The 26658-nt window shown below is 42.2% G+C and overlaps 2 protein-coding genes across 2 annotated transcripts; both read left to right on the top strand.

The window, feature by feature from the left end:
• Positions 1 to 3404: 3404 nt before the first annotated feature.
• Positions 3405 to 7981, top strand: LOC141545760 (vasopressin-neurophysin 2-like). Its single transcript, XM_074273007.1, has 3 exons — positions 3405 to 3609; positions 5969 to 6170; positions 7716 to 7981. Exons 1-3 carry the CDS (start codon positions 3490 to 3492, stop codon positions 7901 to 7903), a joined length of 510 nt encoding a protein of 169 aa, XP_074129108.1. The 5' UTR covers positions 3405 to 3489; the 3' UTR covers positions 7904 to 7981.
• Positions 7982 to 24918: 16937 nt separating this feature from the next.
• Positions 24919 to 26166, top strand: LOC141547962 (oxytocin-neurophysin 1-like). Its single transcript, XM_074276679.1, has 3 exons — positions 24919 to 25239; positions 25664 to 25865; positions 26039 to 26166. The coding sequence occupies exons 1-3, from the start codon at positions 25081 to 25083 to the stop codon at positions 26086 to 26088; spliced, it is 411 nt and encodes a 136-aa protein (XP_074132780.1). The 5' UTR covers positions 24919 to 25080; the 3' UTR covers positions 26089 to 26166.
• The last annotated feature ends 492 nt before the right edge of the window (positions 26167 to 26658 follow it).

The following is a 26658-nucleotide window of genomic DNA, read 5'->3' as shown; positions in this document are numbered from 1 at the left end:
CTTCTTTGTCTGTTCCCAACAGAGCATAGCAGCAAGAGAATTCTACTTTAAATAACTATAGACAATATAAAATATTTGGGAGTCTATGTGCCCAAGGCAAACCTAGGAACTATACGAAAACAACTTTTCATACAAATGAAGTCAGATGCAAAGAATTGGAAAAATATCAATTACTCATGAGAAGGGCAAGTTAATATATTAAAAATGACAATTCTACCTCAATTAGTCTACTTATTCAGTGCTATATCAATTAAGCTGCCAAAAATATTTTAAGGATCTAGAAAATTAAGATAGAAAACAAAAGGCCAAGAAAATAAGGAGATTAATGAAAAAAATGCAAAGGCTAGTGACCTAGCTGTACCAAACCTAAAACTGGCAGTCATCAAAACTCCTTGATATTGGCTAAGAACAGAGTGATGGGTCAGTGAAATAGATTAGGTTCAAAAGACATAATAATAATAATAATAATAATAATAATAATAATAATAATAATAATAATAATAGTCAATAACTATAGTAATCGACTGTTTGATAAACTCAAAGACCCCAGCTTCTGGGATAAGAACTCATTATTTGACAAAAATTGCTGGGAAAAGTGGAAAACAGTATGACAGAAACTAGGAGCACAGGTCAATATCTCACATTATACAAAAAAGGTGAAAATGGGTATCTGATTTATATATAAAGGCTGATATTATAAGCAAATTAAGAGAGCAAAGGATAATTTACTTTGTCACATCTTTGATGAAGGGAGAATATTATGATATGTAAAATGCTTAATTTTGACTACATTATATTAAAAAGGTTTTGCACAAATAAAACCAATGCAGCCAAGATTAAAAAGGAAAGCTGGGAAATAATTTTCACAGTGTTTCTGATAAAGACCTCATATCTAAAATATATGAAGGCCTGAGCCATATTTATAAGAATACATGACATTTCCCAAATGATAAATTATCAAAGGATATGAAAAGACAATTTTGAGACAAAGAAATTAAAGCCAGCATATGGGAAAATGCTCTAAATCACCCTTGATTAGAAAAATACAAATTAAAACAACTCTTTTTTTTTTTTATAACAGTCTGTAATGTTCTCCTCACCTCTGCTTTTTAAAAACTGCTGGTTTCTTTCAAGACTCTGTTCCAGTCTTATCTTCTTCATGAAGGTTTTTTGAAGTCCCTTTCACTGCCAATGTTTCCCTTCCCAGTATCATTCCTATGTGTACTGTGCATGTACTCATATGTATACATAGTGTGCTCTTTGAGGGCAAGGACTATTTCACTTTTATCTTTGTATGCTAATATCTGCCACAGGCAAGGAGAGGGATCAGTGTGATATGGTACAGAAAACACTGGTCTGAGTTCAAATCCTATCTTCAATACTCACTACCTCCGATACTTAGGGTAAGCCATATAACCTATCTTGGCATTAGTTTTTCATCTATAAAATGAGGAGATGAAAGAAGATGGCCTCCAGTTGTAAATCTATGATCCCATAAATAAATGCCTATTGAGTGATTATTCAATTATTCAAATGTCTGTTCCTGGAATTAAAGGTCCTCTTCTGCCATTTGGTTGTAGTCTCACTTCCCTCTCTCCATGACTTTTTTTTATTCTATCCCAACTGAAAATATACGTGGGGAGAAAGGGAAAGAAAAAGGATGGAGAATCTATTGAACAGAGCAAATTAGAGGTTTAGGTTAGTCCAAGCACCAAAGTGATAGGCACAGAGAATTTGAACAAGATTCTAAATATCTGACCTTGGGACCCTTAGCTCTCAAATGGTAGGGAACAAAGAAGCCCCTCCATGCTCATCACTTTTCCTGAAACCAAAAGGGGAGGAAAGAAGTGCAAAAGAAATCTGGGAAAAGCTTTCTTAAGAAGTACACCCTGGAATTGGGGATCATGGGATATTCCTTTGCTAAGCCTATTCTTTTTACAATTTTTGCTTATTAAGAAGCCAAAATGTTGAGCTATCAGGTCTGTGTCACTTTGGTGCCTCTGAAAGAGCTCCAAGTCCAATTTAAGCAAAGGTATTATAATGACACACACTCAATGGGTGGGCCAAGTTCCCTGAGGGAGTCAGTAGCCCAGCCAAGCAAGACAAGGATTTTTATAGAGTAAATGGTGCGCTCACATCCTAAAATATGTAAATTCTGAGTGAAAAGAGGAGTCTGCTAAAGAAGAGGAGATCCTAAAGCCTCTGTAGAAGTGCACACATAGTTACACAGACTGCATACAGAAAAGCCCACTGAGGGGACATTAATGTATGAGGATGATATGATAACCAGAGAGTAAAGGATAGCAAAGAAGGGGAACTGAGCAGGCACCATGTCGGGGGAAAAATATATAGAGGGTTATAGTCTGATGTCGTGTTCTGTTCTATTGATGCAACTTTCTTAGTGGCCAATTTCTACATCATGTTTGGTGGTAACAGTTGTATGGGACCTGGTGGTGTGGTTACAGAATGTGCTGACCTGCTCGTTGTCCTAGTGATACTCGTGATTAATGGTTTCTTTAAGACTCAGGGCTGGACACAGATTGGGCTGGGGTGGGCTGAAGGCAACAATCAGAATTCTATCACCCTAGCAGCGTGACTCATCCTGGCTGGAATAGAGCTCTCTCCAGACCTATTTCCCACTCCCAGAGCTTTCCATGATGGGAAGAAGATGGACATGGAGAGCAGTCCATAGCCATCATCTTTAGGACTGGGGGCCTCTTCCTGAGATCTCAGAGCCCAGCTAATAATTTGTGCTCCTTCCCAGCTACCACCATATTGCTTCTAGAAATCTGGGATGCCCTTTCCATAGTCCCCTCCCCTCAGTGCTTGGTGTATGACAAAGAGAAAGCTTCTATACTCTAGGTTTCTCTTTAACACTTGGAATGGAGAATCAGAATCATGATGGCTGAACAGAAAGTCTGCTCCTCAATCACTCAAATGGGCTCAGGCCCTGCCATCTCCCCTTGGAGAGAAAGCTCTGGGAACACAGACAGTTCTGCCAGAGGCATACTCAGGGATGCAGTGACAGGGAGATCTGGGGACATTTCTTCCACATCCAATTCACAAGTAGTAAAGGATGAATACATCACTTAGACACATGCATCCCTGCACAAAGAGCTGGGGAGTCAGAGGCTTCATGTCCAGTCCCTATTAACAGAATCTCAGACATCAGCACCCACCTAGATGTCCATACAGACATGCACCATACAGGGGCTTTCACGTGTGCTGGCCACACACACTGGCAGACACAAAGCTTCTCTGAGCATCTGTTTGTTTGCCTGTCACGGATTCCTGGAGAGACACTTGGGAGGTGCAGGATGGGGAAAAGAGGGGGGAGGAAGAGGGGAGGGGGAAGTCAGGGGAGGATACGTCGTCAAGGCGGTCTCAAAGGGGAAACACTGGTGTATAAATAAGCAGTCGAAAGTCCTGAAAACACAACCAGAGACAGCCTGTGAAGCCCCGTGGCCACGGCCACAGCCAGCTGCAAAGATGCCAGACACTACTTTGACAGCCTGCTTCTTCTGCCTTCTTGCTTTCACCTCTGCCTGCTACTTCCAGAACTGTCCAAGGGGAGGCAAGCGTGCTCTGTCCGACACAGAACTCCGACAGGTATGGTCAACCGGGTCAGGGCCCTGTGAATGGGAGGGTGCGTGAGCACTGGGGCTAAGGAGGGATAGAAGTAGAGTTGGAGGGCCTGGCCAGCCTCTCAAGGGCTCTGCAAAGGTGGGAGCAAGGACTGAAAGGACCCATAGATGATTGCTCAGTGAGGCAAGGATGGGGTGGAGGGAAACTGGGCAATTCAGAGTAAGAAGCCAGATGTAATGAGACTGGAGAGAAAGCATAAGAAAGAAAAGAAAAGTAGATGGGATACAAAAGGGGAAGCATAAAGATAGAGAGGGAGATAGAGAGGCAGGTAGAAAAAAAAAGAAAGGGCTTCTGAGCAGAAATAGGAGCAGAATGAGGCTGGCAGAGAGGCAGATTGGGCAGACAAAGGGTCAACTGGTGGGGACAGGAAGAAGGGAGCAGAGAGATGGTGTGAGAGAGGGAAAATAGACAACGGAGAAATGGGAGAGAGAAAGGCTCCAAGGAGAGACAGAGGCAGAAACAGAGACAGAGGCAAATACAGAAAGGCAAGAGAAAGAAACCAGCAGAGAGAGGCAAATGAAAGCAGGGAAAGAATAAGAAGGAAGCAGCATGATGCAAGGAGGTTTTGCAAGAAGAAAAATTGTCCAAAGACCAGAAACGTAGGAAAGGCAGAAAAGCTGGTGTTGAACTGTCCAGTGCCAAGATAGAGCAGTGGGATGGGTTCTTAGGGTCAGTATAATCTCAGAGGGGTGCTCTTTCCTAGAGTGGCAGTTTTTTGGGCTGCCCTGGTCTCTGCTTGCAAAATCTAGCCCTCGTGGGATATGGGGATAGCTGCCCTCTCAGAAACCCTCTATTCTCCATAGGTTGGGGCCGGTTAGTCAGGATGTGGCAGCCTCCTCCCATCTGGATCCATAAATCACTTTCTGAGCACCAGCATGATTTCTGTGGGTCCTCAGATAGGCAGAGCAGGAGACTGAGGAGGGATAGAATGGATTCTTAGAGTTCTTCAAAGAAGGCAGTGTCAGTTTTCATTGTAATTTTGCTCTCTGCAAAGGTCTCCTTCAAAGACTGCTGGATTTCCTTCATGTTATCTGTGATCTCCTTGGGAGATCTGTGGAACTCACTCCAACAGTGCATATTACAGTGCCTCCATGAATTGAATATGGCCTCCCAATAGATCTTCCATAGAACTCTATCCAGAGGGGTGGGTTTTTTCGCTTAACTCCCTTAGCATTATGGGGATGTCAGTGAAAATTGGGGGAAATCTTTCCCTACTACCTTTGCTCTAAGTAAAAGGTTGGCCTACTTCCTTTTCTGCTAGATATCTCAACTTGTTACATCCTACTGTATTTCCCACTCTTCCCCTCAGTTTTTAGGGGACCTTGAAAACTTTTTTTGATCTATCCCAAAATTTTTAGAGACCTCTGAGAGTTTAATTGGCATATTCAGTCTTCCAGCCTGGTCTTCTTTCTAAATTGTTTTTCTTGTTTTTTCCCTGATCTTCTTTCCAAATTATTGTAAGGAGGAAGGGACTGGTTCTATCTTTATGTTCCCTTAGATGTGAAAATTGTTTTCTCCAGAACCCTGGACAGCAACCTAGCTAAGCAACTATTCCTGCTCTACCTGTCTTTAGGTCCAGGTCTGAGGGGGTGGAGGGAGGCAGAAAAAAGAAGTGAGCTGTTTCATCTCAGGCTAAGAAATAAGCCTAGGCAGGCAGGCTTTCCTGAGCAGAATGGAGGTTCACTGACCAAGGGAACGCACAGTACTCCAGACCAGAGACTAAGCAACTGATGAGGGCAGACCCACAACTCACAGGAACAGGCAGAGTCTCTAGGAGAGGAGAGAGGGAAAGAGGTAAAAGGAAGAGAGGAAAGATGAGAAGGAGTAGAGAAGAGGGGGGGAAGAGAGGAAGGAGTAAGTTAAATGAACAGGAGGAGGGCAGATAGAGAAAGCAGGAAAAAGAGAGGAGAGAAGCAAAAAAGAGAAATGGGGGAAGAGGAGGTCGACAAGGAAGGTGGAGAGCAAGGGATTTAAGAATGTGTGCTTGGAGTCGAGGACACTGAAGGTCCAAGTCCGGAAGCAAGTGCTTGGGGGACTCAGGTTGTAATGTTGGCCCAAAGCAGACTTTAGGTTCTAGTCTCTAAAACCCTCTAACTCTGTTTCCAGTGTTACAGTCACTGGGCATATTGTTTCCCTGGTTATACTTTTCTTTTCATTCTGTGACAGTTTGTAATAAGTCATCCCTCAGAGTAGTAGCCAAGGGCTGCTCCTCGTGGGAACTTTTTCATTCTAGTCTGTGTTCTCCCTGTCCTTAGGACTGCTCTGGATCTTTGAATTGCCAGTCTTGAGCCCTGACGCTCACCCCTCTCTCCTCTCCTCACAGTGCCTCCCGTGTGGTCCCGGAAGCAGAGGACGTTGCTTTGGACCAAACATCTGCTGTGAAGAAGAATTAGGCTGCTACATGGGCACTTCTGAGAGCTTGAGGTGCCAGGAAGAAAACTACCTGCTCTCCCCATGCCAGTCTGGACAGCAACCCTGCGGGAACGGCGGTCGTTGTGCTGCTCCGGGAATCTGCTGCAATGCTGGTAAGGAGGAAAAGGGCACTAAGGATTTTCTGCAAGAAGAAACATGAGACACAAAGGGAGAGGGAGGCGGGAAACATGGAGGTGACAGATGTAGGAGCTGAGCAGCGTGTGAGGGACTATGTGCTGAGTGGAGAGACTGGCCAGTGCCCATGGGGCAGAGCAGACGCACTAGCACAGAACACCAAGGGAATTAATTGGTAGCAGCACCGGGTGGGAGCTGGATTAAAGGAGAGCAGAACATTTTCTCAATTCTCTCCTGGATCCAGCTTAATCATCATAATCTCACAATTTTCATGTTGTTTTGTTCTTTCTGTTCCAGTGTTGCAGTCACCCAGGATATTGTTTTCCTGGTTTTGCTTTTATCATTCTGTAGGAGTTTGTAATGTCAGCCCTTATAAGCTTCTCTGAATACTTCACGTTTATAATTTGTCATGGTCCAGCATGGTCCATTCCATTCAAATATTAGAATTTGGGATAATGCTCTCACCTCCCACTTGTGCTCCATCTAGGGAGGTGCTGTTAGAATGAGACTTGCATGGGGAAAGGAATTCTGCTTTTTGATTTTTTTAGGTTAGATATGTTCATTCTTTTTCACATGTTTCCAAATGAGTCAGGCTGGGAGAGAAAAATCAGAGCAAAATTGTTTTTCTTGGTTTTTCCCTGGTCTTCTTTCTAAATTATTGTAGAGTGGAAGGGACTGGTTCTATCTTTATGTTCCCTAAGATGTGAAAATTGTTTGCTTCAGAACCTTGGACAGCAACCTAGCTGAGCAACTATTCCTGCTCTAACCTGTCTCACTCACACCCAAAAAAACAAGAAAAAAAGGTGTAAACATTATGCTGCTGTTCACATTCAGTCTCCATAGTTCTCTGTCTGAATGCAGATGACACTTTCCACAGAAAATTTACTGGAAGTATCTTGTATCGCTGAATTGCTGAGAGCAGCTAAGTGTATCATAGTTGATCATCACATGACCTTACTGTTACTATGTGCAATGATCTCCTGGTTCTGCTCACTTCACCCCGCATCCATTCATGTAAGTCTCTCCAGGCTTTTTAGCCTGCTGATCCTTTCTTATGGAACAACAATATTCCATGACATTCATATGCCATAACTTATCCAGCCATTCCCCAGCTGACGGGCATCCACTCACTTTCCAGTGCCTTGCCAGTACAAAAAGAACTGCTACAAACATGTTTCTACATCTGATCTTTTTTCCTTCTTTTAAGATCTCTTTGGCATACAGATCCAGTAGATCTTTGGTGGCACTGACTGGGTGGGCATTGGGAACCATAATCCTCTGGCACACAGCACAAGGAGGAGAAGATGCAGATCCAGAGGCTCCAAAGCCCAGACCTGGGCCACCTGGTCCTAAGTGTAATCAGAACATGTCAATGAACCCTATACAGAGACTCCTCCTTTGATGGCTAATAACCCTCTTCAGATCACCTTCTCTGTCTCACTGCTGGTGGGCACTATGTCCTTTTCAGCATGCAATATTCTATGGTTTAAACTAACTTAGATTCTCCATTTCTAATTGCACAGAGAGCTGTATGGTGGAACCAGCCTGCCGAGAGGAAGCAGGCAGCGGGAGAAGGGCAAGAGCCAGTGAAAAGAGCAATGGAACCCTGGATGGACCCGCCGGTGCCTTCCTCCTTCGTCTGGTACAGTTGGCTGGCCAACAGATGGGTGAGCTGCAGCCACAACCTCAAGAAGGGGAAGTCGCCTATTGATGGTTCCTGTTCTTCATATGACCTCCCCTACATCCTATCTTTACTGCAAATATAAATAAAGATCCTTCAGTTGCACTGGCTTCCTGACTCTGTCTTTCATAGAGGGTTGGGGTAGGGCAGGGAAAAGATCTGGCTCCTCTTCACCAGAGGTCTTCAAGCAGAGGATAAATGATTGATTGACACTCTGGAATGTAGACAGTTTTGACCAGATATGGGGTGGACTTGCAGGTCCCTTCTAGGTCTATGAGTCTGTGTTGCTTTGCAGAATCACCTTACTTCTTCATCTCAATTTCTCAAAATACATCTATCCACCCAGAATCTGGAATCCATCACCTATTATTCCCTTCCTTCCAGTAGTCACACATGGTCGTCACTAAGATCAACCCCTCTGTGATATCATTCACTCCCATTTTCTCTAGTAGGACTTCACTCCCACAATTGTTCTTGGTCCCTCCTGCCTCTTCTTTCCCTCTTCCCCCACCAGTTCCATTCCTTCACTCTTTTGGCCTACCTAGTTATTGTTACTGCTTCACTGATGACAAATTTCCAGAAAAAAAGTAGCTCTGACACTGCCTCATCATTCCTTTTCCTCTGTCCTCTGCAATCTACCTTTGGTATCCACCACTTTACTCCAAAGGTTGCCCATGACTTCTCAATTGCCATATCCAATCATCTTTGCTGAGCCCTCGTCCTCCGTGAACTTCTTGCAGGAACATTTACCAGTGTTGTCCACACTCCCTCCTGAATGTCTGTATCTCTCCCAATTTTATACACCTAGTTTACTTCTTTATTGCTATACAGCCAGCTTCTATTCCCACTTCATCCTTAGATGACTGATACCAGGTGGCAAACTACATACAATAATATTGTTTATGTTGTCTTGTTTATGTGGTCCCACGTGCTCAGTGTTGTTTTTGTTACATTATATAAAGGAGAAAGTCCTCGAAATAAACAGACTCCATTTTCCCACCATCCTCAGCAGTCCCTCGTCTTCACTTCTCCACTAGGAAGCTGTATTTTAATCACCCCAGTGTGGGGGCTCTAGAAAACAGGACACAACAAATAACAATAACAGTAGTAGTAGAAACAATAGTAGCAATAGCAGCAGCAGCAGTAGCAGTGATAATAATATTAGTAGTATCAGCAGTAACATTATTGGTAGTAGCAGCAGTAACAGTAGCAGCAATAGTGGCAGCAGCACCAGGAGGAGCTTCAATAGCAACATTAGTGGTGCAGCAGCAGCAGCTGTAATAGTAATACTGGTAGCATGGAGCAGTGGATAGAGCACCAGCCCTGGACTCAGGAGGACCTGAGTTCAAATCTGGCCTCAGACACTTGACACTAACTAGCTGTGTGACCCTGGGCAAGTCACTTGACCCTAATTGCCTCAGCAAAAAAAAAATTTAGTTTAAAAAAAAAAAAAAATATATATATATATATATATATATATATATATATGCTATTGCTGCTACCAATACATACATATACATATAGCAGCAATAGCATCTGTAGCAGCATTAACATTAGTGGTGCAGCAGTAGTGATGATAATACTGACCACACACACACAAACATTCCTTAAGGTTTAGAACTTCACATATATGATTCCATTTTCTCCTCACAACATCCTTGTGTGTGGACATCATAAGGAAGTTGTGGCAAGTTAAACGACTTGCTTCTGCTTGTGCAATTAAACAATGTCAGAGGTCAGACTTACACTCTCCTGGCTCCCCTAACACTGACCCCTTTCCCATAATGCATGGTTCCCCACCCCCACCTTATCCAGCTCTGACCCAACTCACCATGTAGGTCCTCCAAGTCAAGGCTCTGTTTCTTCAAATCAGTGTTTGATTGAGTCCAGAGACTGGTCTTTATCCCCATCCTCCACTCTCTCCTTTCTGTCCTCTCCCCTCCCTCTCTTTTCCACCCTTCCATATCATGGTCAGCACTTGGGGTTCCTCCTTCCCAGGAGGATAGAGCAGTGAGGCACTTTGGGCAGGAGGGATCCTTCTCTGGAGCCTTGGGCGCAGGCAGTCTTGGGATGGAGCAGGCTGGGCCTGCTAGGGCAGTGCAGTTTGCAGGTACCGACAGAACTGGAGAAGAGAGCAGGGTGGGGAATGGGATGGGTGAGGGGACTTTCCACAGGCTCTTTCCCAGTCGATTCTTCTTATTTCCTCAATTTGGTGAGACAATCAGAGAGGCAGAGACAGAAACAGAGAGAGACATATAAAGAGAAACACAGAGAAAGACACAGAGACAGACACACAGAGAGAGACACACATAGACACAGAGACACAGAGACTGACAGAGACAAAGAGATAGCAGAAAGAAATTAGAATTCTTTCCTGAAAGAAGAAGGTTCACAAAGAAGTTTTTAAACCACACCAGCAAGGATGATTGTCAGTTAACCATGATTTCCCACTTGCAGAAGGATTAAGTACCTTTAAGGGAAAGGACACCATCAAAGACCCTGCTCTCCTTGTGTCCTGGAACTATTTATGTTCTTTATTTTCCTTTTATACCCTCAAGTACATGAGAACAAAGAAGCCTCTCAAACTTAAAATGAGTCTGTGGTTCCTAGACCCAGCTTCCTTCCTCCAAGATGAAGCTTACTGCTCAATTAAGAATTAGAGCTCTCTGCTAGTCTCTCACTACCTCCTGACCCTTTGACTCTCTTCCTTAATCTTGCTCTTCTCCATATCTCTTAGTCCTCCTCACTAATTTCATTTTTTTTTTTGCACTGTGGCTCATGGTCTCTCTATTCCTAATTTGACCACCAACCCTTCTTATATATTTTCCTTGTTCTTCCCTCGTCCTCCATCCCTTCTATTTGTTGTTCCTTTGATCCCCTCCTCAGTTTCTCTATTTCTCTGAACTCCTTGTCTTTTTTTTTTTTTTTTTTTTTTTTTTTGCTGTCCTTGGTCCCTGTATTCCTGGATGATTCCTTTGCCCTTCCTCTTTATCTCCTATGTTCTTTGCTTCTCTGTCCCATCTATTCCCTCCCTCTGTCCCCTTTATCCCCTCCCTATCTTCTTCTATCTCCTACATCCCCTCATTTTTGTTCCAGCTTTTCCTCTTCAGTATCTCTGCCTCCTCATTCTTATTGTGTTTTCTGTCTCCCCATATCCACTGTGAATCTTTCCCACCATTTTCTTTGTCCCCTCTGTTCTACTCTATCCCTTTCTCATGACTTTTTTTGGCTTTCTCCCCTCCATCTCACTGAGGTCTCTTTCCCCTCTGTCTTTTCTTCTGGTTTGAAGTTTAAGCACTGTATTACATGTGAATTCTACCAAACATTTAAAGAACAACTAGCCCCAATGTTATATAAACTATTTGAAAAAATAGGGGATGAAGGAGTCCTGCCAAACTCCTTTTATAACACAGACATGATACTGATATCTAAACCAGGTAGATCAAAAACTGAGAAAGAAAACTATAGACCAATTTCCTTAATGAATATTGATGCTAAAATCTTAAATAAGATATTCACAAAAAGACTTCAGAAAATCATCCCCAGGATAATACACTATGATCAAGTAGAATTTATACCAGGAATGCAGGGTGGTTTAATATTAGGAAAACTATTAGTATAATTGACCATATTAATAATCAAATTAATAAAAACCATATTATCATCTCAATAGATGCAGAAAAAGCATTTGATAAAATCCAACATCCATTCCTACTAAAAACGCTTGAGAGTATAAGAATAAATGGACTATTCCTTAGAATAATCAGGAGCATATATTTACGACCATCAGTAAGCATAATATTCAATGGAGATAAACTGGAACCTTTCCCAATAAGATCAGGAGTGAAACAAGGTTGCCCACTATCACCATTATTATTCAATATTGTATTAGAAATGTTAGCCTCAGCAATGAGTCGAGAAAGAGATTAAAGGAATAAGAGTAGGTAATGAGGAAATCAAACTGTCACTCTTTGCAGATGATATGATGGTATACTTAGAAAACCCCAGAGATTCTAATAAAAAGTTATTAGAAATAATTCACAACTTTAGCAAAGTTGCTGGATACAAAATAAATCCACATAAATCCTCAGCATTTTTATACATCACCAACAAAATGCAACAGCAAGAGATAAAAAGAGAAATTCCATTCCAAACAAATGTTGAGAGTATAAAATATTTGGGAATCCATCTACCAAAGAAAAGTCAGGAATTATATGAGCAAAATTATGAAACACTTGCTACAAAAATAAAGTCAGATTTAAATAATTGGAAAGACATCCAGTGCTCATGGATAGGCCGAGTGAATATAATAAAGATGACGATACTCCCCAAACTAATCTATTTACTTAGTGCTATACCAATTAGACTCCCAAGAAACTATTTTAGTGACCTAGAAAAAATAACAACAAAGTTCATATGGAAGAATAAAAGGTCAAGAATTTCAAGGGAATTAATGAAAAAAAAGTCAGATGAAGGTGTGTATACCTGATCTAAAGCTATATTATATATCAGCAGTCACCAAAACCATTTGGTATTGGCTAAGAAATAGACCGGTCGATCAGTGGAACAGATTAGGTACAAAGGACAAAAAAGGTACAACTATAGCAATCTAGTGTTTGATAAACCCAAAGATACCAACATTAGGGATAAAAATTCATTATTTGAAAAAAACTGTTGGGAAAACTGGAAATTAGTATGCCAGAAATTAGATATGGATCCATACTTAACACCATATACCAAGATAAGATAAAAATGGGTCCATGATTTAGGCATAAAGAATGAGATCATAAATAGATTAGAGGAACAGAGGATAGTCTACCTCTCAGACCTGTGGAGGAAGAAGGAATTTATGACTAGAAAAGAACTAGAGATCATCAAACTAAAAAGTTTCTGTACAAAACAATACTAATTCAAACAAGATTAGAAGGGAAGTAACAAATTGGGAAAAAATTTTTATAGTTAAAGGTTCTGATAAAGGTCGCATTTCCAAAATATATAGAGAATTAATCCTAATTTATAAGAAATCAAACCATTCTCCAATTGATAAATGGTCAAAGGATATGAACAGACAATTCTCAGATAATGAAATTGAAACTATATCCACTTATATGAAAGAGTGTTCCAAATCACTACTGATCAGAGAAATGCAAATTAAGACAACTCTGAGATACCACTACACTTCTGTCAGATTGGCTAAGATGACAGGAACAAATAATGATGAATGTTGGAGGGGATGTGGGAAAACTGGGACACTAATACATTGTTGGTGGAGTTGTGAAAGAATCTGGCCATTCTGGAGAGCAATCTGGAACTATGCCCAAAAAGTTATCAAACTGTGCATACCCTTTGATCTAGCAGTGCTACTACTGGACTTATATCCCAAAGAAATACTATAGAGGGGAAAGGGACCTGTGAGTGCCAAAATGTTTGTAGCAGCTCTTTTCATAGTGGCTAGAAACTGGAAGATGAATGGATGTCCATCAATTGGAGAATGGTTGGGTAAATTATGGTATATGAAGGCTATGGAATATTATTGTTCTGTAAGAAATGACCCGCAGGATGAATTCAGAAAGGCTTGGAGAGACTTGCATGAACTGATGCTGAGTGAAATGAGCAGAACCAGAAGATCTCTGGACACTTCAATGCTGTATGAAGATGTATTCTGATGGAAGTGGAAATCTTCAACATAAAGAAGATCCAACTCACTTCCAGCTGATCAATGATGGACAGAAAGAACTACACCCAGAGAAGGAACACTGGGAAGTGAATGTAAAATATTAGCACTACTGTCTATCTATCCAGGTTACTTATACCTTCGGAATCCAATACTTAACGTGCAACAAGAAAATTGGATTTACACACATATATTATATCTAGGTTATACTGTAACACATGTAAAATGTATGAGATTGCCTGTCGTCTAGGGGAGGGAGTAGAGGGAAGGAGGGGAAAATATGGAAAAATGAATACAAGAGATAATGTTATAAAAAAATTACTCATGCATATATACTGTCAAAAATGTATAATTATAAAATTAATTTTTAAAAAAGAAGTTTAAGCACTGTAGTTCTGGTAACAGAGGGAGGGAGAGCAGGAGAAAATAAGGAAAGGGATCTTTCCAATGACTTTATAAAGGATTGACTGAGATGAAGGTGGAACAGGAGCATGAATATAGTTGTGACAGAGGACCAGGCAAGCTTAGCCTTGACTTGCCCCCATCAGTGCTGGCCCTGCTCTTTAGAAGCCTAGGTTATTGAGTTTGCTTCTAAAAACTACCCCCTTCCGGGATGCGGGAAACCTGGGACACTGATGCATTGTTGGTGTAGTTGTGAATGAATCCAAACATTCTAGAGAGCAATCTAGAATTATGCCCCAAAAGTTATCAAACTGTGCATACCCTTTGATCCAGCAGTACTACTACTGGGCTTATATCCCAAAGAAATACTAAAGAGGGGAAAGGGACCTGAATGTGCCAAAATGTTTGTAGCAGCTCTTTTCATAGTGGTTAGAAACTGGAAAATGAATGGATGCCTATCAATTGAAGAATGGTTGGGTAAATTATGGTATATGAAGGTTATGGAATATTATTGTTCTGTAAGAAATGACCAGCAGGATGAATACAGAGAGGCTTGGAGAGACTTACATGAACTGATGCTGAGCAGAACCAGGAGATCATTATACACAGCAACAATGATACTGTATGAGGATGTATTCTGATGGAAGTGGATATCTTCAACAAAGAGAAGATCTAATTCAGTTCCAATTGATCAATGATGGACAGAATCAGCCATACCCAGAGAAGGAACACTGGGAAATGAGTGTAAACTGTTTGCATTTTTGTTTTTCTTCCCAGGTTATTTTTACCTTCGGAATCCAATTCTTCCTGTGCAACAAGAGAACTGTTTGGTTCTGCACACATATATTGTATCTAGGATATGCTATAATGTATTTAACATGTATAGGACTGCCTGCCATCTAGGGGAGGAGGTGGAGGGAAGGAAAGAAAAAGTAGGAACAGAAGTGAGTGCAAGGGAGAATGTTGTAAAAAATTACATGCATATGTACTGTTAATAAAAAGTTATAATAAAAATAAACTACCCCCTTCCTCTTCCCTTCTTAGTGCCTCCCAGGTCAGACTGATTATCACCAAACAAGTATTTTTCTCTTTTAAAGATATATTTTATTTATTTTGTGAAATATTTTTTCCAATTATATGTAAAAATTTTTCACACTCATTTTTAAGAATTTGGAATTCCAAGTTCTCTTATTCCTTCTCTATACCTTGAGTTGGCAAGCAACATGATGTAATTATATATGTGAAGTCACACAAAAGATATTTTCTTATTGGTCATGTTGAAAAAGAAAACATATACCATTACACATGATATTTACTGATAGTTTTAAATATATGCTCCTGATTATTTATTCCTATACTCTCAAGTGTTTTTAGTAGGAATGGATGTTGGATTTTATCAAATGCTTTTTCTACATCTATTGAGATGATTATATGGTTTTTGTTAATTTGGTTATTGATATAGTCGATTATGCTAATAGTTTTCCTAATATTGAACCAGCTCTGCATTCCTGGTATAAATCCCACTTGGTCATAATGTATTATCCTGGGGATGATTGTAGTCTTTTTGCTAATATTTTATTTAAGATTTTAGCATCAATATTCATTAGGGAAATTGGTCTATAATTTTCTTTCTCTGTTTTCAACGTACCTGGTTTAGGTATCAGTACCATGTCTGTGTCATAAAAGGAATTTGGTAGGACTCCTTCAATCCCTATTTTTTCAAATAGTTTATATAGCATTGGAGTTAGTTGTTCTTTAAATGTTTGGTAGAATTCAAATGTAAATCCATCTGGTCCTGGGGATTTTTTCTTAGGGAAGTGGTTAATAGCTTGGTCTATTTCTTTTTCTGAGATGGGACTATTTAGACTACTTACTTCTTCTGTTAATCTGGGCAAGCTATATTTTTGAAGGTATTCTTCCATTTCACTTATGTTATCGAATTTATTGGCATAAAGTTGAGCAAAGTAGCTCCTATTGTTCTAATTTCCTCTTCATTAGTGGTGAGTTCTCCCTTTTCATTTTTAAGACTAACAATTTGCTTTATCTCTTTCCTTTTTTAAAATCAGATTTACTAAGGGTTTGTCTATTTTGTTGGTTTTTTCATAGAACCAACTCTTAGTTTTATTAATTAATTCAATAGAAAACATACAAAAAACAAAAAGAAATAAAGTTTAAAAAATGCTTCAATCAGTCCTTGGAGTTCACCAATTGTCTCTCTGAAGAAGATCATATTTTTCTTCATGCATATTGGAATTGTCTTGGATCCTTGTCTTGATGAGAATAGCTAAGTCTTTCACGGTTGATTATTGTACGATATTCTTGTTACTGTGCACAATGTTCTTCTGGTTCTGCTTACCTCATTTTTCATCAGTTCATGTAAAAATTCCCAGATTTTTCTGAAATCCTCCTATGCATTATTTATAATGGTACAATGGCCCTATCACAGTCATAATCCACAATTTGTTCAATCATTCCCCACTTGATAGGCATCTCCTCAGTTTCCAATTATTTCTCATTTAAAAAGTTACTACAAATATTTTTGTACATATAGATACTTTTCCTTTGATTTCTTTGGGATCCAGACCTAGTAGACCAATACCTAGTAGGTATTGCTGGGTCAAAGAATAATTGTTTTCAAAATGCTGAATCAGTGAATCTCCTGATTATTGAACCAGTAGTGCATTAGTGTCTCTATTTTTTCATGTGCTCTCCAACATTTATCATTTTTCTTTTTTGTCATGTTAACCAATCTCTTAGGGAAAAGTGATACCTCAAAGTTATTATTTGTATTTTTCTAATCAAAAATACCTTAGAGCATATGCTCTAGTAACTTAGAACATAGAATAACTTATTCTAAGTTGTTATTGATTAGAGAAATATATATATATATATATATCTGTGATTTCTTCTGATAATTTCCTGTTTATGGTCTTTGACCATTTATTAATGGTCAAAACAAAAACATGGCTCATGTTTTTAATAAATTTGGCTTAGATTCCTATATATTTGAGAAATGAGGCTTTTATTAGTGAAACCTGTAAAATTATCCCCATATTTCTTATCATTGAAATTTTCTTTTTTTTATTTATCAAAGAAATGCAAATTAAGATGAGAGATACCACTACACACCTCTCAGATTTGCTAAGATGACATGAAAAGTAATGACTAATGTTGGAGGAGATATGAGAAAACTGGGACACTGATACATTGTTGGTGAAGTTATGAAATGGCCCAATCATTCTGGAGAGCAATTTAGAACTATGCTCAAAAAGTTATCAAACTTTGATCCAGCAGTATCTCTACTGGGTTTATATCCCAAAGAGATCTTAAAGGAAGGAAAGGGACCGACATGTGCAAGACTGTTTGTGGCAGCCCTTTTTGTAGTGGCCAGAAACTGGAAACTGAGTGGATGCCCATCAGCTGGAGAATGGCTGAATAAATTATGGTCTATGAATGTTATGGAATATTATTGCTCTGTAAGAAATGACCAACAGGATGATTTCAGAAAGGCCTGGAGAGACTTACATGAACTGATGCTGAGTAAAGTGAGTAGAACCAAGAGAACATGGTGCATAACAACAGGATTACACAATGATCAATTCTGATAGTCGTGACACTTCCCAACAATGAGATGATTCAGAACAGTTCCAAAGGACTTGTGATGGGCAGAGCCATTTGTACCCAAAAAGAGGATTATGGAGATTGAGTATGGATAGTAACAGTATTTTCATTTTTTTTTTTTTAATTGCTTGCTTATATTTTGTTTTCTTTCTCAATTTTTCCCTTTTTGATCTAATTTTTTCTTGTGCAGCATGATAATTGAGGAAATATGAATAGAAGAATTGCATATGTTTTACATCTATTGGATTACTTGCTAGGGGAGGGGTGGGGAGAAGAGGGGAGGAAAAATTTGGAGCACAAGGTTTTGAAGGGGTGGGGTTGAGAATTATCTGTGCATGTGTTTTGAAAATAAAAAGGCTTCTCTCCTCTCCCCCCCCACCCCCAGGCAACTGAAGTTAAGTGAGTTGCCTAGAGTCACACAGCTAAGAAGCATTAAGTGTCTGAAGCTTGATTTGAATTCAAGTCCTCCTAACTTCAGGGCCAGTGCTCTATCCACTGCATCATTTAGCTGCCTTGAAAATAAAAGCTTGAATTTTTAAAAAGGGAGAAGAAAGAAACTTTCTTTGTTTTTCTATTAAAGCTAAGGGTAAAAGAAAGCATTTATTACTCTCAAGGAGCTTGTAATCTAATCTAAAGGGACAACATGAAAACAATGAGGCATAAAAAAGAACAAACTGGAAATAATCAACAAAGGCAAGGCACTAGTGTCCAGGGGAATTGGGACAGGTTTTTTTGTCTTTAGTTGAGTCTTGAAAGAAGCCAAGAGGTAGAGAAGAGTGGTGGGAGATTTCTAGCTAAAGGGAAAAGGCAGGGAAAAAAAAGTCCAGAGTACAATGGTGCAATTGGTTTTGGGGGGAAGAAAATGAAGTCTAAAAAGAGTGGAAAGGTAGGAAAGGGGCATTTTATTAAAGGCTTAAAATCTAAACTGAGAATTTTATATTTTATCATGGCGAAATTAGGGAGTCACTAAATTTATTGAATTCAACTTAGTGAAAGGAAAGTGGCGGTATGGTCAGACCTTTACTTTAGGAAGATGACTTTGACAGCTAGATGGAGGATAGATTGGAAGGAGTGAGAGAAAGGTAGAAAGGGCTTGCTTATAGGCACTGATTAATTCACTAGCCACTGTATGTAACAGGGCTGGGACTGGACAGGAGATCTCCCTACTCCTGGTCCAATCCTGGGAAGCCCTCTTCCTGGGGCAGGCAGCCTTTGATAAAAGGGAGGAACTAAGGACTGGGGTTCTGGAGCCCACTCTCTGGGAGCCTCTTCGCTCTCTGGGCCTTGGCTTCTGCTTTCCCAGGAGATGGAGCGGCCGTTTCTTGCTCTGAGAGAGGAAGCCCGGGAGCAGCTCTTCTCCACCTGGAGACAGACGGAGAGGAGCGAGTCTTGGGGGAGGGGGGAGTAAGTGCGGGCTGCTGGTCTGCAGAGCCCAGGGTTAATTGGGAGTTCATTGGGGGCACCAGGACAGCTCCAGACTAATGAGGGCAGCGCCCGGGTTCTGACCCCGAGCTCGGCCCTGAGCAGACAAGCTGACCCGGTGCCCCAGCCCGGGCGGGCTAAGTGCGGGGGCACCGGAGGCAGTGACGCCCCGCTGACCCGGCGTGAGCTTCCAAGCGCCTGCCACCTTAGGTCCTGGGCCCCGGGGCATAAATAGGCCGGGCTCCGGCCCCGGTGCTCTGCTGGAACTCTATCTTTCCAGAAATCAGCAAGAGTCAGGATCACTAAACGTCTTTATTCTAGATCTTTACCTTCGCCTCCAACGCCCGGTCACGAGTGCAAGTGAGCGTGAGTTCCACCACCCAAGTTTTTCTTGCTCCTCCCACACAAGTCACTTCCCTCTCTTTGTCTCACCAATCAAGTCAGCACAGAACAGCTGGGGAGGGTCAACCTTAAACAAGTTAATAGGGAACCGTCCAATTGGCAATTAGTCTCACGTGCTTCATCATTCAAGTGCATTGCTCAGTTCTAGCCCTTTACATCTCCCGCTTTCTTTTGTTTTAGACCACAGGAGGTCGCGCCATCCCTGACCTTTCAGGGAGATGAGAACCCCAAAAAGGACGTGATCACGCCCCCCCTGACTTCTCAGGAGGGGAGATGAAAGCACTAAAAAGGAGATAATCACGCCCTCCCTGACATCTCAGGAAGGGAGATGAGAAGCACCAAAGAGAAGTGGGGATTTGCTAGCGGGTTTCTGGATTGAAGGGCCTTATTAGAGACAAGTATGCACAAACCCATCAGCATGGGAGTTATTACACAAGCACATAGCAATAACGCAGAGGCTATTAGTGGTGACTCTCCCCACAATCAGTGCAGACTCGATGTGGTGTAACAAACAGGAATTGTACATGCAAATAGTGACATAACAAACAATATAAATCAACATGGTATTGTAAGAGATTTCCAGAAGTCCTAGAAGGAGGGTATGTAGACACCAGACACACATACCCCTTCTTCAGCAACCAAGAAATAGTCCAAAACCAATCTATTGTCCATTGCTTCACTGTTAGGGAATCCAATGATCCCCACAAGTTTTTGAAATCCCACATCAGTCTTTTTATATGTTAGGGAATCCAATGATCCCCACAAGTTTTTGAAGTCCAGCAACAGTCTTTTTATATGTTAGGGAATCCAATGATCCCCACAAGATTTTGAAGTCCAGCAACAGTCTTATGATGCCTCAGAGAATCCAATGATTCCTGAGGACTTTCAGTCCTACAATAGTCTTATGATGTCTCAGAGAATCCAATGATTCCTGAGGATTTCAGTCCTACAATAGTCTTATGATGTCTCAGAGAATCCAATGATTCCTGAGACTTTCAAGTCCTACAATAGTCTTATGATGTCTCAGAGAATCCAATGATTCCTGAGACTTTCAAGTCCTACAATAGTCTTATGATGTCTCAGAGAATCCAATGATTCCTGAGACTTTCAAGTCCTACAATAGTCTTATGATGTCTCAGAGAATCCAATGATTCCTGAGACTTTCAAGTCCTACAATAGTCTTATGATGTCTCAGAGAATCCAATGATTTCTGAGGATTTTCAAGTCCAACAGTTTTTGATGTCCATGGGTCAAACGCCATAACTGCCAGGTTCTTTCAGTGGTGGGCACAGTCAGCAACGGAACCACCCGATGTTTCTTGGGCCTTCTCCTTCGTTTCAAGGGTCTGCTCTGTCTCTCTCCGATGGACAAGGCGAATACGGCTCGTTGGCACCCATCTGATTCCTTCTCCATCTGTAGAGATACAAGCAAACCCTCTCCCCCAAGCAGTTAACCTATCTGGTCCCTTCCATTCACCACTTTCTGGGTCTCTCCACATCACTTGGCGATTATCTAAAGACAGTGGAGCTGCTCGCACTGGACACTGCCCTTCCGGTGAGTTATAAAACCTGTCTGCTGGAGCCAGTGCATCTTTGTCAAAAATTAAAAAATTAATGGTATAGAGAACTAAATTTAGAAGTTCTCTAGGGTTACCCGTGGCTCCCCCTTTCTTTTGTTTTTGGAGGAGTGTCTTAATATCTCTGTTTCTTCTCTCTACTATTGCCTGCCCTTGAGGATTAAAGGGTATGCCCGTGGTGTGTAAAATCTTATACTGTGCACAAAAGTGTGTAAAATGTTTAGATGTATATGCAGGTCCATTGTCTGTTTTTATTGCTTGTGGCACGCCCATAATTGCAAATGCTTGTATAAGGAATTCAGTGACCACTCGGGCTGTCTCTTTTGCTGCTGGTATTGCAAATGTGAATCCTGAAAAGGTGTCTACCACGACATGGATAAAAGATAGACGACCAAAAGATTTATAATGGGTCACATCCATTTGCCAAATTTCATTAGGTCTCAAACCACGAGGGTTCTTCCCTGGAGGGAGTGTAGGAGCATGGAAAGGAAGGCAAGCTGTACAGGCTTTTACTATGCTCCTAGCTTCTTCTCTTGTTATTCCAAACTGCAAACGTAAAGCTCGGGCAGCCTGATGATATTTAGAATGAGACTCTTGTGCTTCTTGAAATAAAGGAGTACTGGCCAGCATGGTTAGAAGGCTATCTGCCTTTGAATTACCATCAAAAATAGGACCTGGAAGTCCACTATGGGAATGGACATGCAAAATATAAATCTTACCTGGATGCTTTCTCACTTGCTCTTGAAGCTCTTTAAAGAGCTGATATATATTGGAGGCTACAAATTTTATTTGGGCTGTGGCAATTCTTTGTACCACACCTACTGAATAGGCTGAATCAGATATTATATTTATGTCTCCCGGATAATAAGCAAGAGCTAGAATGATTGCATACAATTCATTCTGCTGAGTGGACTGAAAAGGAGTTCTGATTACTCTCTTTATAGTTAAGTCACGAGAATACACAGCGCAAATATTATGTTTGGATGCATCTGTAAAGATAGTTGGTCCTTTAAGAGGAACTTTAGAAACCTTTTCTTCAAGAATCCATTGCCAATTATGTAGCAGTCTGGTTATCTTTAATGGAGACCCGTGTGCAAAATTTGGAGCCATGGCTAATAAAATTTGCCACTCTGGGATGGTTTCGCAGCACACATTAACTTGTGCATTAGTATAAAAGGTATATATCTTATCAGGTCTTGTCCCAGATAATTGTACTGCTCGTTTAATGGCCTTTAATAAAATTCTAGCCACAAGCACTGGGTAAGGAATAAGGCTTTGTTCTGGTTGTGCTGGGAGGTTCACCCACTCTATCACACTGTCTCCTTGATGAAGGACTGCTGTGGGGGCCTCTTGTGTAGCAAAAACTGATATTTCCAAGGGTTTTTGAGTGACTCTTTCAACCACATTGGATAAAGCCAGTTCAACTTGTCTCAAAGCCTCTTGAGCTTCTTTTGTAAGCTGGCGTGGTGAATTTAAAGCACTGTCTCCCCTTAAAATGTCATATAATGGTTGCAATTGACAGGTAGTCAAGCCTAGCACGGGACGCATCCATTGGATATCTCCTATCAATTTCTGGAAGTCATTTAAGGTGTTTAGCTTCTCTGTTCTTTTTTTTTTTTTTTTTTTTTTTTTAATTTTTTTATTTTATTTTATAATTATAACATTTTTTGACAGTACATATGCATGGGTAATTTTTTACAACATTATCCCTTGCACTTACTTCTATTCAGATTTTTTCCCTTCCTCCCCCAACCCCCTCCCCCTGATGGCAAGCAGTCTTATATATGTTAAATATATTACAGTATAATTTAGATACAATATATGTGTGTAGAACCGAATTTTTTGTTGCACAGGAAGAATTGGATTCAGAAGGTAAAAATAACAGTTTACATTCATTTCCCAGTGCTTTTCTGGATGTAGCTGGTTCTGTCCATCATTAATCAATTGGAATTGGATTAGCTCTTCTCTATGTTGAAGAAATCCACTTCCATCAGCATACATCCTCGTACAGTATCATTGTTGAAGTGTATAATGATCTTCTGGTTCTGCTCGTTTCACTCAGCATCAGTTGATGTAAGTCTCTCCAAGCCTCTCTGTATTTCTCCTGTTGGTCAATTCTTATAGAACAGTAATATTCCATAACATTCATATACCATAGTTTACCCAACCATTCTCCAATTGATGGACATCCATTCATCTTCCAGCTTCTAGCCACTATGAAAAGGGCTGCCACAAACATTTTGGCACATACAGGACCCTTTCCCTTCTCTAGTAGTTCCTTGGGGTATAAGCCCAGTAGTAGTATGGCTGGGTCAAAGGGTATGCACATTTTGATAACTTTTTGGGCATAGTTCCAGATTGCTCTCCAGAATGGTTGGATTCTTTCACAACTCCACCAACAATGCATAAGTATCCCAGTTTTCCCACAGCCCCTCCAACATTCATCGTTATTTGTTCCTGTCATTTTAGCCAATCTGACAGGTGTGTAATGATACCTCAGAGTTGTCTTAATTTGCATTTCTCTGATCAATAGTGATTTGGAACACTCTTTCATATGAGTGGAAATAGTTTTAATTTCATCATCTGAAAATTGTCTGTTCATATCCTTTGAAGCTTCTCTGTTCTTAAGGAGAGTTTTTGTACTGTAAGCACCTTAGGATATACTTCATATCCTAAATATTGAAAAGGAGCATGTCTTTGAATCTTTTCTGGAGCTATGTGCAATTTATAATTCCTTAGTGTTTCTATGGTTTTTTGTAGACATGCTTCTAACATTTGTTCCTCAGGTGCACATCCCAATATATCATCCATGTAATGTAATAACATTACTTTTGGAAATGCTTTTCTTACTGGAGTAAGAGCAGCAGCAACATACATTTGACACATAGTAGGGCTGTTTTTCATTCCCTGTGGCAAAACTGTCCATTCATATCTTTTATAAGGCTCAGCTAAGTTAATTGGGGGGGCTCTGTGTGGGAGGAGGGGGGGGCGCTGATGAGGTCACCGCCCCTCCCACTACTCCTCCTCCCTCCGTCCCTGAAGGTGGAGTGGATGTGGGCTGATCAATAATCTGCTCTCTAGGTGGGGTTGAAATTTCTTCAGGACAATCAGAGTCTACACCCTCAGATTCCTCATTCAAATCCCCTTGCCCTCTGGCAATGTCCTGAGTTTGCCTATCTTCTATCTTTTGTTCCTCCCGCTTCCTTCTCTGAGCCTTTTTAGAACTCTTCCTTCTTCTAAACTCTTCTTGATAGCTTAAGTCTAATAGAATCAAGTTGTATAGGTAAAATACCTCTGGGAAAATTTGACAATTCCCATTTTTTGAGTAAAATTCTTTCATTTCAAGTCCCACTAGCTTCCATTTATCTATACGTAGTTTTTCTTCATTTAAGAACCAAGGGGACGTGCGAATCAATGAGTGTATGAGATTATTCATTTGTGGGATGGGAACAAGTAAACTTTTCTCATCAATTATCTTAATTATATCCTCTATAGCATTGCTAGATGAGGCAGGGGCTGGGGTTGGAGCAGGGTCAGCTGAGGCCCAGGATTTACCTAACATCTGCCCCATCTCAGTTACTAGAGATTGCTGATTTAGTCCTTAACAAGGTAAGTTCCTTATTTCTATTAGAATACTCACCTAATCTCCTGGTCACAGGAGGACTTCGGTGGAAGTAGGGTGCCAGCCACACGTTGGACGCCAAATGCTGGAACTCTATCTTTCCAGATATCAGCAGGAGTCAGGACCACTAAATGTCTTTATTCTAGATCTTTACCGTCACCTCCAACGCCAGGTCACGAGTGCAAGTGAGCGTGAGTTCCACCACCCAAGTTTTTCTTGCTCCTCCCACACAAGTCACTTCCCTCTCTTTGTCTCACCAATCAAGTCAGCACAGAACAGCTGGGGAGGGTCAACCTTAAACAAGTAAATAGGGAACCGTCCAATTGGCAATTAGTCTCACGTGCTTCATCATTCAAGTGCATTGCTCAGTTCTAGCCCTTTACAGTGCTCAGAGCCCCAGGAAGATCAGCCTCCGGGACCCAGCGCTCAGCCTCCCCGGTCCGGCTTGCGAGCCCAGCCTCTCGTGCCTGCCTCCGGCCAGCTTCCCCATGGGCGGCCCCGGCTCCCCTCAGCGCCTCGCGGCCCGCGCCCGTCCGGGCCTCGCCTGCTGCTACCTCCTCGCTCTCCTGGCCCTGGCCTCCGCCTGCTACATCCAGAACTGCCCCATCCGCGGGAAGCGCTCGGCGCCGGACATGGACGTGCGCGAGGTGAGGCTCGGCGCGGGTGGGAGCCCACGGGCCGCCTGCCTCCTCTCCACGTGCGCGGGCCTTTGGGTGCGGGGCGCGACGGCCACAGAAGGCCCCCCCCACAGCGCACCCCCAGGGCGGGCGGGTCCCGCAGCCGGCCCCGATGCTTGGCTCCCTTGTGCTGACTCCCCCCTCCCAACTTCAGACTCGCCTTCTCCACGTTCCCTCCCCCTGACAATAAGGCGGAGCAGGGCAGGGCAGAGGGGAGCTCCGGCCTAGGTCCCGGCTGCTCCCCTGCGCTCCCGTGCAGCCTCCCTGCGGGAGGAGAGTCCGCCGTCCCCGGGGCCTCAAGTGCTCCTCCTGGGGGGGGAGGGGGGGAATAGGGCTGGGAGACACTGGCCAGAGTCCTGCCCCGGACGCTCAGCCGCGTCTCCCGCTCTTGCAGTGCCTCCCCTGCGGCCCCGGAAGCAAAGGGCGCTGCTTCGGCCCCAGCATCTGCTGCGGGGAAGAGCTCGGCTGTTACGTGGGCACCGCCCAGAGCCTGAGGTGCCAGGAGGAGCACTACCTGACCTCCCCGTGCCAGTCTGGCCAGAAACCCTGCGGGAGCGGAGGGCGCTGTGCGGCCGCCGGGATCTGCTGCAGCAGCGGTGAGTGACGGCACTCCTGGTCCGCAGACCCCTGTGTGAGACGGCACAGCCTCCAGGGCCATGGCTGGGACAGTCCCCCCCCCTCCCCCGAAGCCCCTTTCCCTTTCCTCTCCATGGTTAGGGACTTGAGCAGGCTCCCACTGACTGAGATAACGTCATTTCTTCTTTTGCAGATGGCTGTGGGCTAGACCCTGTCTGTGACCCGGACCCCACATTCTCCTAGATCTGGGCAGATCCAGCCAGAGGGGGCCCCTCATTCCTACCCCTTTCCCTTCAATAAAGCTGATTTTCTGGGACGTTAGTCTTGGCTGTTTTCTTTTTACAATGTGTCCGGATTAGAGGGCAAGGGAAAGAAAGAGGAAGGGACTTCCAGAGGCTGGGAGGTGGGAGGCTGCTTTATGAGCTCTGTATCAGGAAGAGCTTTGAGCACTCTCTTAAGCCAGGAACCCCTGCTCTCATCCCATCTTTTTCTTTTGCTGTGAGACAATTGTGGTTCAATGACTTGCTCAGGATCACTCAGCTCTAGATATTAAGTGGTTGAGGCTGGATTTGAACTCAGGTCCCCCTGAGGACCCCAGGGCACTCTCTCTCCATTGTGCCCCTATCATCCCATCTGAAGAAATCACTGTCTTGACCACAGTCACTTGTCTTTTCTCCCCTCAAACCCCCCAAAAGATTGGTTTTCCAGGTTGTGTTTCCTGCTCTAATTTCCCAAAGGCTTCTACTTTTGTGTTCTCCTGGGTCACCACCATGGGCTTATGCTGAGTGACTGATAATGGGGAGCAGGGGCACT

Source organism: Sminthopsis crassicaudata, chromosome 6 (assembly GCF_048593235.1).
Source record: "Sminthopsis crassicaudata isolate SCR6 chromosome 6, ASM4859323v1, whole genome shotgun sequence".
Taxonomy (NCBI): Eukaryota; Metazoa; Chordata; class Mammalia; order Dasyuromorphia; family Dasyuridae; genus Sminthopsis; species Sminthopsis crassicaudata.
This window is presented reverse-complemented; position numbering and strand designations above follow the sequence as displayed.

Bases quoted from the DNA above. Each gene is read 5' to 3' on its own strand.
- LOC141545760 (XM_074273007.1), top strand. From the start codon at position 3,490: ATGCCAGACACTACTTTGACAGCCTGCTTCTTCTGCCTTCTTGCTTTC. The intron at 3,610-5,968 runs GTATGGTCAACC...CTCTCCTCACAG, and splicing joins CCGACACAGAACTCCGACAG to TGCCTCCCGTGTGGTCCCGG. The intron at 6,171-7,715 runs GTAAGGAGGAAA...CTAATTGCACAG, and splicing joins GGGAATCTGCTGCAATGCTG to AGAGCTGTATGGTGGAACCA.
- LOC141547962 (XM_074276679.1), top strand. From the start codon at position 25,081: ATGGGCGGCCCCGGCTCCCCTCAGCGCCTCGCGGCCCGCGCCCGTCCG. The intron at 25,240-25,663 runs GTGAGGCTCGGC...CCGCTCTTGCAG, and splicing joins CGGACATGGACGTGCGCGAG to TGCCTCCCCTGCGGCCCCGG. The intron at 25,866-26,038 runs GTGAGTGACGGC...CTTCTTTTGCAG, and splicing joins CGGGATCTGCTGCAGCAGCG to ATGGCTGTGGGCTAGACCCT.